Source organism: Salvelinus sp. IW2-2015, linkage group LG1 (assembly GCF_002910315.2).
Source record: "Salvelinus sp. IW2-2015 linkage group LG1, ASM291031v2, whole genome shotgun sequence".
In the NCBI taxonomy this organism is placed as follows: domain Eukaryota; kingdom Metazoa; phylum Chordata; class Actinopteri; order Salmoniformes; family Salmonidae; genus Salvelinus; species Salvelinus sp. IW2-2015.
The window spans coordinates 18,712,852-18,726,872 of NC_036838.1; the positions used below are offsets into that span (position 1 = coordinate 18,712,852).

Genomic DNA, 14,021 nt, shown 5'->3' on the forward strand with positions numbered 1-14,021 from the left:
AGAATCTSTATTTAAATAGCATCTTAGTCCGGGAAACCAACCCTAAGTCTTTACTGTTGGCGTGCCCAGGTGGAAACTAACTTTGCCAAGTACCTGTGAATGCTCAAGTCTCTCTTGCGCTTCTAGTGGGCGATAGCAGCGCCACGGAGAGTGGCGACGAGGAAGTGTCGCCCGCCACGGTGTCCTACACAGCAACGCAGCACACGCCCACCAGCATCACGCTCACAGTCAACCGCGTCAAGCGGAACAAGTCCAAGAAGAGGAAGAAGAGCACGGAGAAGGCCCGCGGAGTGCCCAAGGGCAAGAAAATAAAGGTAGGAACTTTGGCGCAAGAGCACAGTCCTCAAAAGAGCACAGTTAGCATAGAGTCCTAAGTGTGTGTGAAATGCGAGACATGCCAGGCAAGAGTGCCAAATGATGTGCTAGCGGAAGGTGCCAGCCACCATGTGGGCTAAATGCAGGCGGTAGCGACGGCAAGAGTATCCTTGCTAAAGACACCAATAGTATGGGGAAAATGGCCAAGTGTGCCAATTGCCACACAAGCAAAGTGTGAAAAGGGGCTGAGGGAGCAAATGCAAAACCCACAGCTAGGAAGAGGACCAAGATGGTAAAGTTCCTTGTTTTAACTTGCTCTTAAGGCTGAATATGCCAATTATACCTCTTGAGGCCAAGAGAGAAGTTGCAGTCTTTTTCTAGTAGCATAAAGTTATTTTTGCTACATTATTTAGCTGAATCTTGACCAGTAGACTCTCTGAAACGTTGCCTAAACGTTGTGAGTAGGAGACCCTCTGAATGTTGTCTAAACGCTGTGAGTAGACTCTGAAACGTTGTGTAAATGAGTGTCTGTCTTTACAGGCCTTCAGAGAGGGTTCTAGAAAGTCCATGAGGATGAAGGTAAGATGAATTCCTTCCCGAGGATCTTTTGTTTAGTTATACAGTACCAGTCAACGGTCACTCAATGGAACCATGATGCTAACAGTGGCACTGATTTCTTCATCCCATTAGCTACTGCTGTGAAGTTCATTTATATACAGTACCCGTCAAAAGTTTGAACACACCTACTCATTAAACGTTTTTTCCCCCACCCCCACATTGTAGAATAATAGTGACGACATCAAAACTATGAAATAACACATATGGAATCATGTAGTAAGCAAAAAAGTGTTAATCAAATCAAAATATATTTGATATTCTTCGAAGTAGCCTCCCTTTGCCTTGATGACAGCTTTGCTCACTCTTGGCATTCTCTCAACCAGCTTCACCTGGAATGCTTTTCCAACAGTCTTGAAAGAGTTCCCACATATGCTGMGCACTTGTTGGCTGCTTTTCCTTCACTCTGCGGTCCGACTCATCCCAAACCATCTCAATTCGTTTGAGGTCGGGCGATTGTGGAAGCCAGGTCATCTGATGCAGCACTCCATCACCCTCCTTGGTCAAATAGCCCTTACACAGCCTGGAGGTGTGTTTTKYGTCATTGTCCTGTTGAAAAACAAATGATAGTCCCACCAAGCGCAAATCAGATGGGATGGCGTATCGCTGCAGAATGCTGTGGTAGCCGTTCTGTTTAAGTGTGCCTTGAATTCTAAATAAATCACTGACAGTGTCAACAGCAAAGCACCATCACACCTCCTCCATGCTTCACAGTGGGATCCACACATGCAATGAAAATCTGTTCACCTACTCTGCGTCTCACAAAGACACGGCGGGTGGAACCAAAAATCTAAAATTTGGACTAATCAGACCAATGGACAGATTTCCACCGGTCTAATGTCCATTGCTCGTGTTTCTTGGCCCAAGCAAGTCTCTTCTTATTGGTGTCCTTTACTAGTGGTTTCTTTGCAGCAATTTGACCATGAAGGCCTGATTCACGTAATCTCTTTTGAACAGTTGATGTTGATGTGTCTGTTACTTGAACTCTGAAGTGTTTATTTGGGCTGCAATTTCTGAGGCTGGTAACTCTARTSAACATATCCTCTGCAGCAGAGGTAACTCTGGGTCTTCCTTTCCTGTGGTGGTCCTCATGAGAGCCAGTTTCATCATTGCACTTGATGGTTTTTGTGACTGCACTTGAAGGAACTTTCAAAGTCCTTCAAATTTTCYGGATTGACTGACCTTCATGTCTTAAAGTCATGATGGACTGTTACTCTTTGCTTATTTGAGCTCTTCCTGCCATAWTATGGACTTGGTCTTTTAGTGCATCTTCTGTATACCACCCTTGCCTTCTAAATAAGGCACACCTTGTCACAACACAATTGATTGGCTCAAATGCATTAAGAAGGAAAGAAATTCCACATTAACTTTTAATAAGGCACACCTGTTAATTTAATTAATTCCAGGTGACTACCTCATGATGCTGGTTGAAAGAATGCCAAGAGTACAAAGCTGTCATCAATGCAAAGGGTGGCTACTTTGAAGAATCTCAAATATAAAATATATTTTGATTTGTTTGACACTTTTTTTGTTGTTGGTTACTACATATTCCATATGTGTTACTTCATAGTTCTGATGTCTTCACTATTATTCTACAATGTAGAAAATGCAACAAAAAAAAAAAGAAACCCTTGTATGAGTAGGTGATTCTAAACTTTTGACTGGTACTGTATATCGATGTATAGATAAACTTCACAGCAGTGGCTAATGGGATGAAGAAATCAGTGCCACTGTTAGCTTCAGGGTTCCATTGAGTGACGTGTTCCTTTGAGCATAACACAAATACACCCATTTTATTATCATATGTTAAGTTGATATAGAGCACAGTGCACCACCCACCCATGGTAACCCATTCATCTAAGGGGAAGAAACACGGGTTGTACMCCTGACATGGTCATTTATGAAAGGTTTTAGAAGGGAGGTGAATACAATAAAAATAAGTATTATCAACACGACACGGCTCTGAAGTAAAAACGTTCCCCTCCCCTCCCCCAGAACTCCACTACGGAGGCCAGCGCAGTGGACGAGACCACAGCGGAGGGCTGGGAGAGCCGCATYCGCCAGTGGACGGACCAGTACGAGGAGGCCACGGCCAACCAGTACAGTGCTGACGTCCAGACACTGCTCCAGCTGCACCGCGCCGCCACCGTTACTGTTGCTGCCGASGGCGTGGTAGTGGGCGATACAATGCCAGCGGCAACGACGACCTCACCGGCCCAGGTCAACGCCTCGGCCAATGCCATGGACACAATTAACCGAACGGAGCTGGCGTGCAACAACACGGTGCTTGGCTCTCAGATGCAGTTACAACTGGGGCGGGTGACACGCGTGCAGAAGCACCGGAAGATCCTGCGTGCGTCAAGGGATCTAGAGCCAGACACCCTGATCATCGAGTACCGGGGCAAGGTCATGCTCAAACAGCAGTTTGAGGTCAACGGACACTTCTTCAAAAAGTATGCATTTGTTCATTACACTTCTCCATATGGTTGCAGAATTCCCTAAACCTTTCCCAAACTTCCATGCTTTTTCAAGCAGACCCAATAAAAATGTGGCATCTAAATTGTGGCATCCAACTAATTTGTAAGATGTCAAATCTGACATTTGTAAGGTGGAATATTTTGGTTTTCATATGCTGCTCCATTGCATGGTTTTTAAGAAGGAAATTGAGGATGTATTATTATGAAAAAAATACAAATTCTGACATGATTTTGACTTCTTCTAGGCCCTACCCTTTCGTGCTGTTCTACTCCAAGTTCAACGATGTGGAGATGTGCGTGGACGCGCGGACATTTGGGAATGACGCACGCTTCATCCGGAGGTCCTGTACACCCAGCGCAGAGGTCAGCCATCTTGTTTTTGTTTTTTTCTTCAAGAAAGGCATTGGGTGCATCTCAATAGTTTACACTTACTCCCTCCTCTCCTTAGTTCACTTCACTCATTTGAAATGTCAGACCAGGTGAATTTAGCTCTCACCTTTCCTGGGCTCTTACATCAGCATAGATGAAGGAAAAGAGATAGGGAGAGGAGGAGGTGTATGCCTATTGAGATGCACCCTTCTGGAGCAGGAGTCTCCAACAGGTCGATCAAACAATTCTGAAAGTARGCCTAAATGCAATTTTCCATGTGTTCCATCGCAAACTTTCATAAACCAATCTCACAAGTATCAGACACCGCAAGCTACTATCTAATCAACGCAACACTGACATTATCCCACCCCTGGTTAGCCACCCATTGGCTTAAAAAGCCAAACCTAAAACAATATCTGCCAATTAAGTTCCAGAAAAGTTGCCCCTGTTTGTCTGTGGYGCTTTCCCCAAAASCTTCTCAATGAAGTGTTAACTGCATTGTAGGCTTACCTGGCAGAAGTATATCATGAGTATCTATTGTTATTTGCGAACTTTGCCTTGAAATGAGCAGCAGCAGTACAGAACCATCACTAGACAGGCACATTAGATGGCACTTTCCTCACTCGCTAGATGTGCAATTAAAGGGGAATTACACTTAATCAATTTGGTAGTTTTCTTCCAGACCTAAACAAAAAAATTGTCTTCTGATATGATTTAACCATTGACTCGGAACATCCAATTTTGTTGTTTCTCTATGAACAATTGWCATTTTGTGAGTGAAATACTAAAATCTAAAACCAGGAAAAATACAAKTGAGTAAAACACAATTTTATAATACATCACAGATTTGAAAATGCCCCCCTTAGTTTTTCATTAACCATTATTTTACCAGGTATATTGATAGAAAACAGTGCACTGCTTTCTCTGGTACAGTAAGGACCCGGGGAAGAGTTGCAGGGGAGAGAAGAGAAGAATGTGCCTATTTGAAAGCTAGGGAAAAAATGAGTAGCTTGTGACCTGTTTCATTTAATTCTTTTTGACGTTGCTCTCATGTTGGAAAAGGTTGGAGACCCCTGTTCTAGGGGGGAAGTGGATACAGTCCTAGCCAAGCTAATACATAATGTCTTCTGTCCCCTCCAGGTTCGGCATATGATCGCCGATGGCATGATCCACCTCTGTATCTACGCCGTCACGCAAATCATCAAGGATGCCGAGGTCACCATCGGCTTTGACTACGAGTTCAATAGCTGGTCAGTGTCAATCAAGTATATCTGTAAAGACTTTTTCATATCAGCACAATGTACGGTTTCGCTCTTCTCTATCTCGACCCTAAAGTATCAGATCTGGGTTTTAGAAAAGCACTCGAAAAATAATTGTATTGTTATTGCAGTAACTACAAGGTGGACTGTGCCTGCTACAWGGGCAGCCAGCAGAACTGCCCCGTGCTGAAGCACAACCTGAGCCCGCGCGAAACCCTGCTCTGCCACGCCACAGGGTCGTTGCCCCCGCCCTCCCAACCCCCGGCACCCACGGGGGCCGAGACGCGGCGGCGGAAGGCCCAGCGGAGAGAGATGGAGGGGCCAGGTGGCGGCAAGGGACCATTCGGGATGTCAGATGACAGTAACCAGCCGCCCGAGGAGAGTGGTGAGGTCCGGGAGACGCTGCAGGGCAACGTCAGCCTGGGCAACAGTGACACAGAGGTGTGTTTGTCTTGGTGCAAAGATGTGTGTGTGTGTGTGTGTGTACGTATAGAGACAGGGTGGGTTGTAGAGGATTTTACAACTCATATGGTGCTTTCCTACAGAGAGACACAGGGGTGTGTGCACTGTGTAATGAAAATGAATGCGCCATTTCGCAATCACAAAGTAATGTGTGCATGTGTGTTACAGGAGGGACTCCTAGATGGGGTGAAGTTGGAGGAAGGAGAGGAGGAAGAGCTGGACGAGAACGGAGTCCTCATCTCCAGTAGACCGGTATGTGCCACATAATTCCTGTCGCATCAACCAACCCACCCACTGTCACTATCAAATCATAGTGTAAGTCTGCAGTTCGTAACCCACTCTCTCTGTCTGTAGAAGAGGACGCCCAGCGCAGGGGGCATAGACGAGTTTAAACAGGAGGRCCTGGAGCCTGTAGAGGGGAGCGGAGGGAACCCCACGGGGGTTATCGCCGCGGCCCACCAAGCAGGGGTGGGGATAAGCACCCGCCGTGCCACCTACGTCACCGTGAGTCAGACTTTCATCCCCCTTACCGCCACATTCTCTCTTTGAACTTTGTGACCAATTTTCCAATTTCAATATTGCCCCCCCACCCTAACAGAATCTCTCTCTCCAGGAACCCTCCTTAGCAGCCGACGCAGACAAGGCCCTGGTGTGTACTGCACCCCTCCTGGCCCCTCTYGCGGCGCCCCCCAAGCCTCCCCCGGCCCGCTCCTCCAAGCCACGGCCCAAGAGCCGCATCTCACGCTACCGCTCCAGCTCGTCGCAGCGAGCCCGCCGCCAGCGGCAGGCCCTGGCCCTGCAGCAGGCGGCCCTGGAGCAGGCGGTGGTGGCCGAGGGGCAGGAGGGTCCCCTGGGGGGACCCGGGACAGAGCTGAGGCTGGGGGACGGAGCATTGGGAGCTGGGCAACTMCTTGACGGAGAAGGCCTGAGTGCTCTGAACAAGGGCAACCTTCGCAACCTGCCTAAGACTAAGAAGGTGAGCGGGACGGGGCTGACTTCCAACCACCATCTAGTTTTGTATTTAATCGTTATAATTTCTTAAACATTTAATGAACCAGGACAACTCTGTAGAGTTTTTTTTGTGTTTGTATTACAACATTTATAGTCCAATATACACAAATGTAGAATTTGGCACTGAAAAGTCTCTTCCACAATTAGTTAAAAATAATTCCCAAATTTCTCGCTAAAAAGTCCCTTTTTAGAATTTGACGGTAACGAGTCTTCCAGAATTTGTTTGCAAATAATGATCTCCCCCTCCCCCAGTATCTGGTGACGGAGTGGCTGAACGACAAAGTGCTGGACAAGGTAGTCCAGCAGGAGGCGCCCACGGTGGAGCGGCAACTGCGCATCACCACCGACCCCACGGTGCTKGCGACTACGCTCAACATGCTGCCGGGGCTTGCGGCCTCGCCGCTCATCTGCACAGCGCCCAAACACTACGTGCGCTTCGGCTCGCCTTTCAACCCTGAGCGCCGGCGCCGGCCCGTCAGTGTGGACGCCACCTACGGCTCCTTCAAGAAGGTAACGGTGGAGGGAGTTGTGGAAGTTGTTGGGGTCAATGGGGAATAAGGGKTACATGGATAATGTGATGTGTAGTGGGTGCTTGAGAAGGACAGAACTGTTAGAAGTGGATGCATCCCAAGTGTACACTTGTCCACTACCCATCATAGGTTTGAAGGATATTCAGTGTTCCGGTATTTTGTCTGATGCCTGTTTTTATCTCCCCTATGTGCAGAGATGGATCCAACAAGCCCAGGATGAGAGCGGGCTCTGCTCGGGAGGCCTGGAGGACGGCACCGAGTCCACCTCCTCCCACCAAAGTAACAGCAGCAGCTCCACCCCCAACCCTTTCAAAGCCGGTATCTACAAACGTCTTTTTTTTTGTTTGTCCACTGTTTACTAACAAGTCTAGTAGCATTTGTAATCTAAACTCAGCAAAAAAAGAAACGTCCCTTTTTCAAGACCCTGTCTTTCAAAGATAATTCGTAAAAATCCAAATAACTTCACAGATCTTCATTGTAAAGGGTTTAAACACTGTTTCCCATGCTTATTCAATGAACCATAAACAATTAATGAACATGCMCCTGTGGAACGGTCGTTACGACACTAACAGCTTACAGACGGTAGGCAATTAAGGTCACAGTTATGAAAACTTAGGACACTAAAGAGGCCTTCTGAAATCCTGAAGAACCAGAAGAAAGATGCTAGGGTCCCTGCTCATATCTGGGTGAATGGGCCTTAGGCATGCTGCAAGGAGGCATGAGACTGCAGATGTGGCCAGGGCAATACATTTATATGTCCGTATTGTGAGATGCATAAAGATCAGGACACGGCTATCAGGGAGTAAGGCCAGGAACGGACAGCTGATCGTACCTCATGTCAAGTGGAGACCACGTGTAATAACAACGCTGCACAGGATCGGGTACAGAGATGCACAAAAAACTGCCCGAGTTACACCAGGAATGCACAATCCCTCCATCAGTGCTCAGACTGTCCGCAACAGGCTGAGAGGAGGCTTACCTGAGTTGAGTGCCGTGCCCCATGAGCCTCTACGGTGTAGGCTCTAGGACGCAGGTCCATGCGTCTCAAGAAGCACCACCACGAGCTATAGATCCTACAACAACTTTGTCACACACTTGCGAGTGTGGATGAGCAACGCGACGGCGGCAGATAATTTCTAGTAAGCGGGACTGACTGTGACAAGACGAAGAAATGATGTCCTGTTGACGCGGAGAGTGCACTCACACGCAGTCGGTTGGTTTTGTCTCACTAGGGTGATTCGGTATTCGCTTTTTAGTCGTGAAGGAATCAGAGCGTTTACACCGAGGCCTGGCTCTGGAGAGGGGATCGATGTGGAGGTCATGGTCTGGGCAGTGTTCACAGTGCATCAGTCGACTGAGCTTTGTTGTCATTGCAGCAGCTCTCAACACCAGTGCGTTACCAGGAAGACATCCTCCTTCATGAGTGGTAACGCGGGCTTCCTGCAGGCTCATCCTGACATGACCCTCCAGCATGACAATGCCATTAGCCATACTGCTCGTTCTGTGTGTGATTTCCTGCAAGACAGGAATGTCGGTGTTCTGCCATGGCCAGCRAAGAGCCYGGATCTCAATCCCATTGAGCAAGTCTGGGACATGTTGGATCGGAGTGTGAGGGCAAGGGTCGTTCCCCCCAGAAATGTCTGGGAACTTGCAGGTGCCTTGGTGGAAGAGTGGGGGTAACCTCTCACTGCAAGAACTGGCAAATCTAGTGCACTCCATGAGGAGGAGATGCACTGCAGTACTTAATGCAGCTGGTGGCCACACCAGATACTGACTGTTACTTTTGACCCCCCTCSCCCTTTGTTCAGGGACACATTATTCCGTTTCTGTTAGTCACATGTCTGTGGAACTTGTTGAGTTTGTCTCAGTTGTTGAATCGTATGTTCATACAAATATTTACACATGTTAAGTTTCTTTTTTTGCTGAGTTTAGTACAGACCTGGTTTATACTATTCCWAGTCTTTCAAATACTTTGAGCATTTTCAAGGTGGACGATGTTTGCACTTTTGGGACTTTTTTCTTTTTCTGTTCAATTGCAAGAGGTCAGCCAAGCACAGCTGCAGCATTTGAAAGGTTTCTAATAGTTGAAATTGTTTTTGGAACCCGGGTCCGGTACAGCAGTCTTGCTGTTGACGAGCACACTTACTCAGTCGTGCCAATATTTAGCGTTGGCTATTATTAGTCTGGTATTGTTTTACTTTATCCTAATTAGTCAACCATGTACATCATTTTAAGTGAACTTAACCCCAAACAAAGATMTTTTTCATCGGTGTGCGCTGACACCTGTCACAGCAGATCGTCTGACGCTATTGCTTTTCTTTCCGAATAAAAAAAAGAACTGGCGGCGCCCCCCAAGAAGCGGCGGTCCATATATGGCCCGGAGGTGGAGGCAGCGCCGCCTCTGCCCGGCTCAGAAGAACACGGTCTGCTGCTGCGGCCCCTGTCGCCTATCACTCCCCCGCTGCCGTCGGACCAACCGCTGCCCAGCCCCGCCTCCTACGCCGCGCTGCTGGGTTGCTAYGGCGACGAGGAGCGCCGGCTGTCCAACGGCATGGCTGGCTACTCGCCACTGCCCTCGCTGCCAACCAGCCGCTGCAACACGCCACTGCAGTTTGAGGTACTTTGGAAGGAGGCGKATAAACACACACAGGACATACAGAAATACACTCACAAACACGCGCKCACACACACAGGACATACTGAGCGTGTGTCAGTGGGGTACCAGAACATATGACATTTCTGCGTACAACGCTACAGTGCATAGACATAGTTGTTTTCACTGTGCTATCTATCTGTTTCTAATGGTATTTCATGTGTCTCTCTTCTACCCATCCAGAACATATCATCTCCAGAGGCCTCTCCTGTGCACAGGCCAGAGTCCATCTCTCCAGAGGTAGGCATTCACCCCACAGACCCAGAGTAACTGTGAGAGCACTGGAGACGGGGCTAAATGGGTTAGCTTTAGTGTCAATGGATAGGGAACACAGGACAGATGAGGGCAGGTGTTTATTCCTTTGTCACAGGTTTCGTAACCCTGTTTCCCTCTTCTTCCTCTTCCACCTGTAGCCGTGTCTGCAACCKGACGTTGACACACCGCGCTGCGCCCTGCAGTTCCCCAACCTGTCCTCGGGCCTTGATGGCCCTGTGCCCGCCATGTCAGACGACTTCTCTCTCCTCTTGGCAACGGGGCCYCCTCCCCCCGACACGCAGGGGCCGCTGACCTCCATAGTGGGCGGGGCAGGCCTTCTCACTCCCCTGGCGCCAGGCACCTTGTCCGAGTCGGCCCAGCAGGCCAGAGAGCAGAGCTTCAGGACTGAGTTCAACCTCATCTATACCTGCTCCCCGCTCAACGCCAACCTGGGCAACCCCGCCACCACCGACAGGCGCCTCAGCCAATCGGAGGGCAGCTTCTCCCCGGCCGAGTCCTTCTACAGCACCGTGAGTGGCCAAGGGCCTCTGGCGGAGGCAGGGCCTGGCTCTCTGTCGCCCTACGGCGAGCAGCACTATGGCGGGGGCTACCCAGACAGCGGCACCCCTCCCCACCACACCAGTAACCCACCGCAGAAAAAGAAGGCAAGTCCAACTCTCTCAACGTCTTCCTGCTTTTGTTTTTTTTTCTCCCCAAAGAAATTGTACTGTTTTTAACAAAGATATTTGTGTTTTAAATGAAACTCCCAAATGGCGGTATGCTAGGTAGATCATGTCTGTAGTGGTAGTATGGAAGAAGTGCCTACATGCTTATTGGTATAATGTCCAAATTTGAGGGTGAAAGAGTCATTTTGAGTGTGGTAGGGTATGTGGAAACTGAATGGCTACTCGGACATTGTAGTCTTTCCTTGCTTTGTGTTTTCCATTCACTTTGTGTCAAATAGATCAAGTGGGCTCAGTGATTCCACGCCGAGATGATAACTAAATCAAAATAGACGTGGGGTAACAATTGTCATACATGTCTTTAGAAACCAACAATGCCGTACTTCTAGAATGATTTACACATTTTCTCTCTCTCTATGTGTATTCTGTCTTTCCTACTGCAGCTAGCCCAACAGGTTTTGTGTTCTGTCGACCCTCTCCTCACCCTCCCACTCCCCCCTATGCTCCTCCTGAAACCTTTGCCAAGTCTTTCTTCCACTGTTTCTACCAAGGCAGAGGGCCAACCTGCAAACCGTTAGTCTGCTGACAGGACAGCCAGGTTACCAGGCTATAGCAGTAAGACGTGAATACAAGACAGTACACAATATGGTGAATATTTCCATACCATTTAGAAGTGTGCATGTAAATATTGTTTGGCATCCGCATACACAGCCCTGCCCCAAACTCCCCTTTTCCAAAAGAAACCTACATGAACATGACCTATTATATCAAAACATCTCTGTATCAGAAACATGGTCACCCCGTCGTCTCGGAGCGCCGTGCTACGAGCCCGATGCTTCATGGTGTCGTCTTCAGGCTGCCGAGGTTGGGCTAGGCCCTGTTGGCGTCGGCTTCACTGGCCATTCGTCTATGGTCCATCTCATCCATAGTTCTGTCCCCCTGTGCCCGCTTCCCCTTTCACCAGCCTCGATCCATGCCCAAGTCAGATCCATACCAKCAGTATGGCCAATGCCCATCTAAGAACCATACTAGCACCCCTTCAAGAGGCACCCCTAAGGGCCCAAGGACAATCAGAAGGTCCATAAAAGTAGTCTTTGGAGCCCGAGAAGCTGTTCTAAGGGCCCAAGCAGAATCCAAAGCCCCTAACAAGTACAGTAGTCCTCGGGTCCGAAGACCCTACTGTGTGGCGATTCTTCAAGTCCTAAGGGTCTAGGTGAGGCCTCCTGGTAGCCMTGATATCGGACTGTCCATTCAGCCAGCCTTCATCTCTCTCATCCTCCCCCCGTCCCCTCCTTGAGTCTCCTGCCTGTTTCATGACGACCTTCTGCCGGGCTGTTCTCATTTGTCTCTTGAGTGTGGGTGTATGTACCGTACGCGAGTGCTCTGTGGTTCTGTTTTTGTCGTCCCCCCCCTCCCCCCTTTTTCTGTTTTGTTTATTACCTCGCAGTGGTTGCTTTGTGTTGTGTTGTTTCATTTGAAAATGATAAGTTGCCTGTGCTGATGTTTCAATTTTGGCCCGTTACTAACTATCCACAAAGAACAAAGGCTTCAAAAGTCAAAACAGAATTGTGGTGTGTGACAMAACCCATTTTAGAATATGATAGCTTCCTGATTCTGGTAATAACATTGATGCCAGTATCAATACTCTGATACAAAAAGCCATTTTCTTTGCCATTCAGCAGGGTTTTGTCCCGACACTGTAGGCAGAGCGTGATAAAGCTACCCAGGATTGCTTCGTTGTTTGTCTGTTATTGTCAAAAGTCAACTCGTTCCAATTGTCAGCCAAGGTATTGTATTTTTGCCCCTCTGTATCCACGTCAGATAACCACAGCAACCGAGGATGTTGACCCACCATAGAACTCCCAGGATGGTAGAAGTAGTAGATCGGTGACCTGTGGTTGCTCTTCCGTTCAGGGTTTGGTAACATTTTGGATGTTTGGTCAGTCCGTTGATAACGTGTAAGCGAACGTGCGTTCAAGGTAAGTCGTCTAACAGTTGAGTTGATGCATGACGCCCTGACCATACTGTACTGGTGAGTAATCACTGGTGTCGCAATGCAACCAGTGGTAGTGTGTGTGTGTGTCATGGGACTAAGGCTGTACATATGACTGACTAGGGATGGTTCTTTTCCCTCGGCGACTCAGGTGTCTCTGCTGGAGTACCGTAAGAGAAAGCAGGGGAGCAGCAGGGACCCAGAGCCCGGGGGTAGCTCCCTGGACACCCGCCCCAGCTCCATCTGTGCCAGCGCCAAGTCCCCCGGAGGCCTCCGTTCCTTCCACCTGCAGCCCCCAGCCTCCCCCCACAGCTCCTTCTCCTCCCCCACCCACTCCTCCATCCCCCAGATAGAGGAGGTGAGCCCCCCAGATAACCACCACAACGTCACCACCTCCCACGCCCCTGGACCGTCAACACAGCAACAGTCCAGGGCTCAGGAAGGCACCAGCCACTGGTAAGACTAGACACTGGCACCACATCCTCTCACAGCACTTTGTTCCCTGTCACTTAGCATTCACTTGTCTTGCTGGTGTSCAGTTGAATTAAAGGGTAACTACACTCRACAACAAAAAATCCCCCAGACCTCAAAAGTGGTATCCTGATGTGGTTTAAACATTGTTGTGGACTTGGAACATCCAATTTGTTTGTTCTTCTATWAWWWWAWTTTTTTTWAACTGAGTTTAGGAAAAAACTAACACGGATTCGGCAAAAAACAAATATATTGTACAGATTTTATAGAGTCCTACATAAGCCCCTTGTGTGTGTCTGTGTGACTGAACATACTGTACATGACGGTGTTGGTGTTTTGCTTTGGTCCAGGATGGTGCCCACGACAGTTGAGCGGCTGAGGGAGGGCCAGGGTGTCTTAGAGCGGGTACTGAGGGGCTCCCTCAAGATGGACCGTGTGCTGAAGAGAACGGACTGCTCGGCTACAGACAAGGACCCTGGTACTGCACTCGTTTTCACTACCCGTTTTTCTAGTATTCACGTGAATGAAGTAGTAGGAAATTCAGACCAGACGTCCTCCCGTCCCAATTTTAGACTAGACTAAAGCATAGACCTCTAGTCTGAAATATAGAGGYGTGTTTAGGCTGGTTTGTCTTGGTTTTTCTCGTCTTAAGTTTTTGTCTGAAATGTAGCTACAGTATCTAGCCTAGTCTGGAACAACATTTGCCAAATTMATTTCAGATTCCGAGGTTTCGGGGAATGCGCACGCATGTACCATCTGTTCTCCTGTTAAGCTTGTGTCCTGTTATGTTTATCCCAGATGCAGACCGGTATGAGATCCAGACGGTACCCCTGGCCTCTCCCATGAAAAGCCCACAGAGATACAGCTCGTCTGTCTACACACACCAGGTATGGTGTCCCTTGTCATTTGCGAGAGTTGAGTGTTTTGT

At 48.5% G+C, this 14,021-nt stretch overlaps 1 protein-coding gene across 1 annotated transcript in view; it reads left to right on the forward strand.

Annotated features, from left to right (window-relative positions):
• LOC111962082 (histone-lysine N-methyltransferase SETD5-like) overlaps window positions 1-14,021 on the forward strand; it is a 29,164-nt gene that overhangs the window by 12,395 nt on the left and 2,748 nt on the right. The window contains 17 exon segments of the mRNA XM_070440784.1: window positions 127-314; window positions 856-894; window positions 2,926-3,383; window positions 3,653-3,770; window positions 4,917-5,026; window positions 5,167-5,476; window positions 5,666-5,749; window positions 5,852-6,001; window positions 6,111-6,473; window positions 6,761-7,018; window positions 7,233-7,356; window positions 9,375-9,655; window positions 9,875-9,931; window positions 10,105-10,611; window positions 12,774-13,078; window positions 13,444-13,571; window positions 13,892-13,980. Coding sequence (XP_070296885.1) covers window positions 127-314; window positions 856-894; window positions 2,926-3,383; window positions 3,653-3,770; window positions 4,917-5,026; window positions 5,167-5,476; window positions 5,666-5,749; window positions 5,852-6,001; window positions 6,111-6,473; window positions 6,761-7,018; window positions 7,233-7,356; window positions 9,375-9,655; window positions 9,875-9,931; window positions 10,105-10,611; window positions 12,774-13,078; window positions 13,444-13,571; window positions 13,892-13,980 — 3,569 coding nt within the window.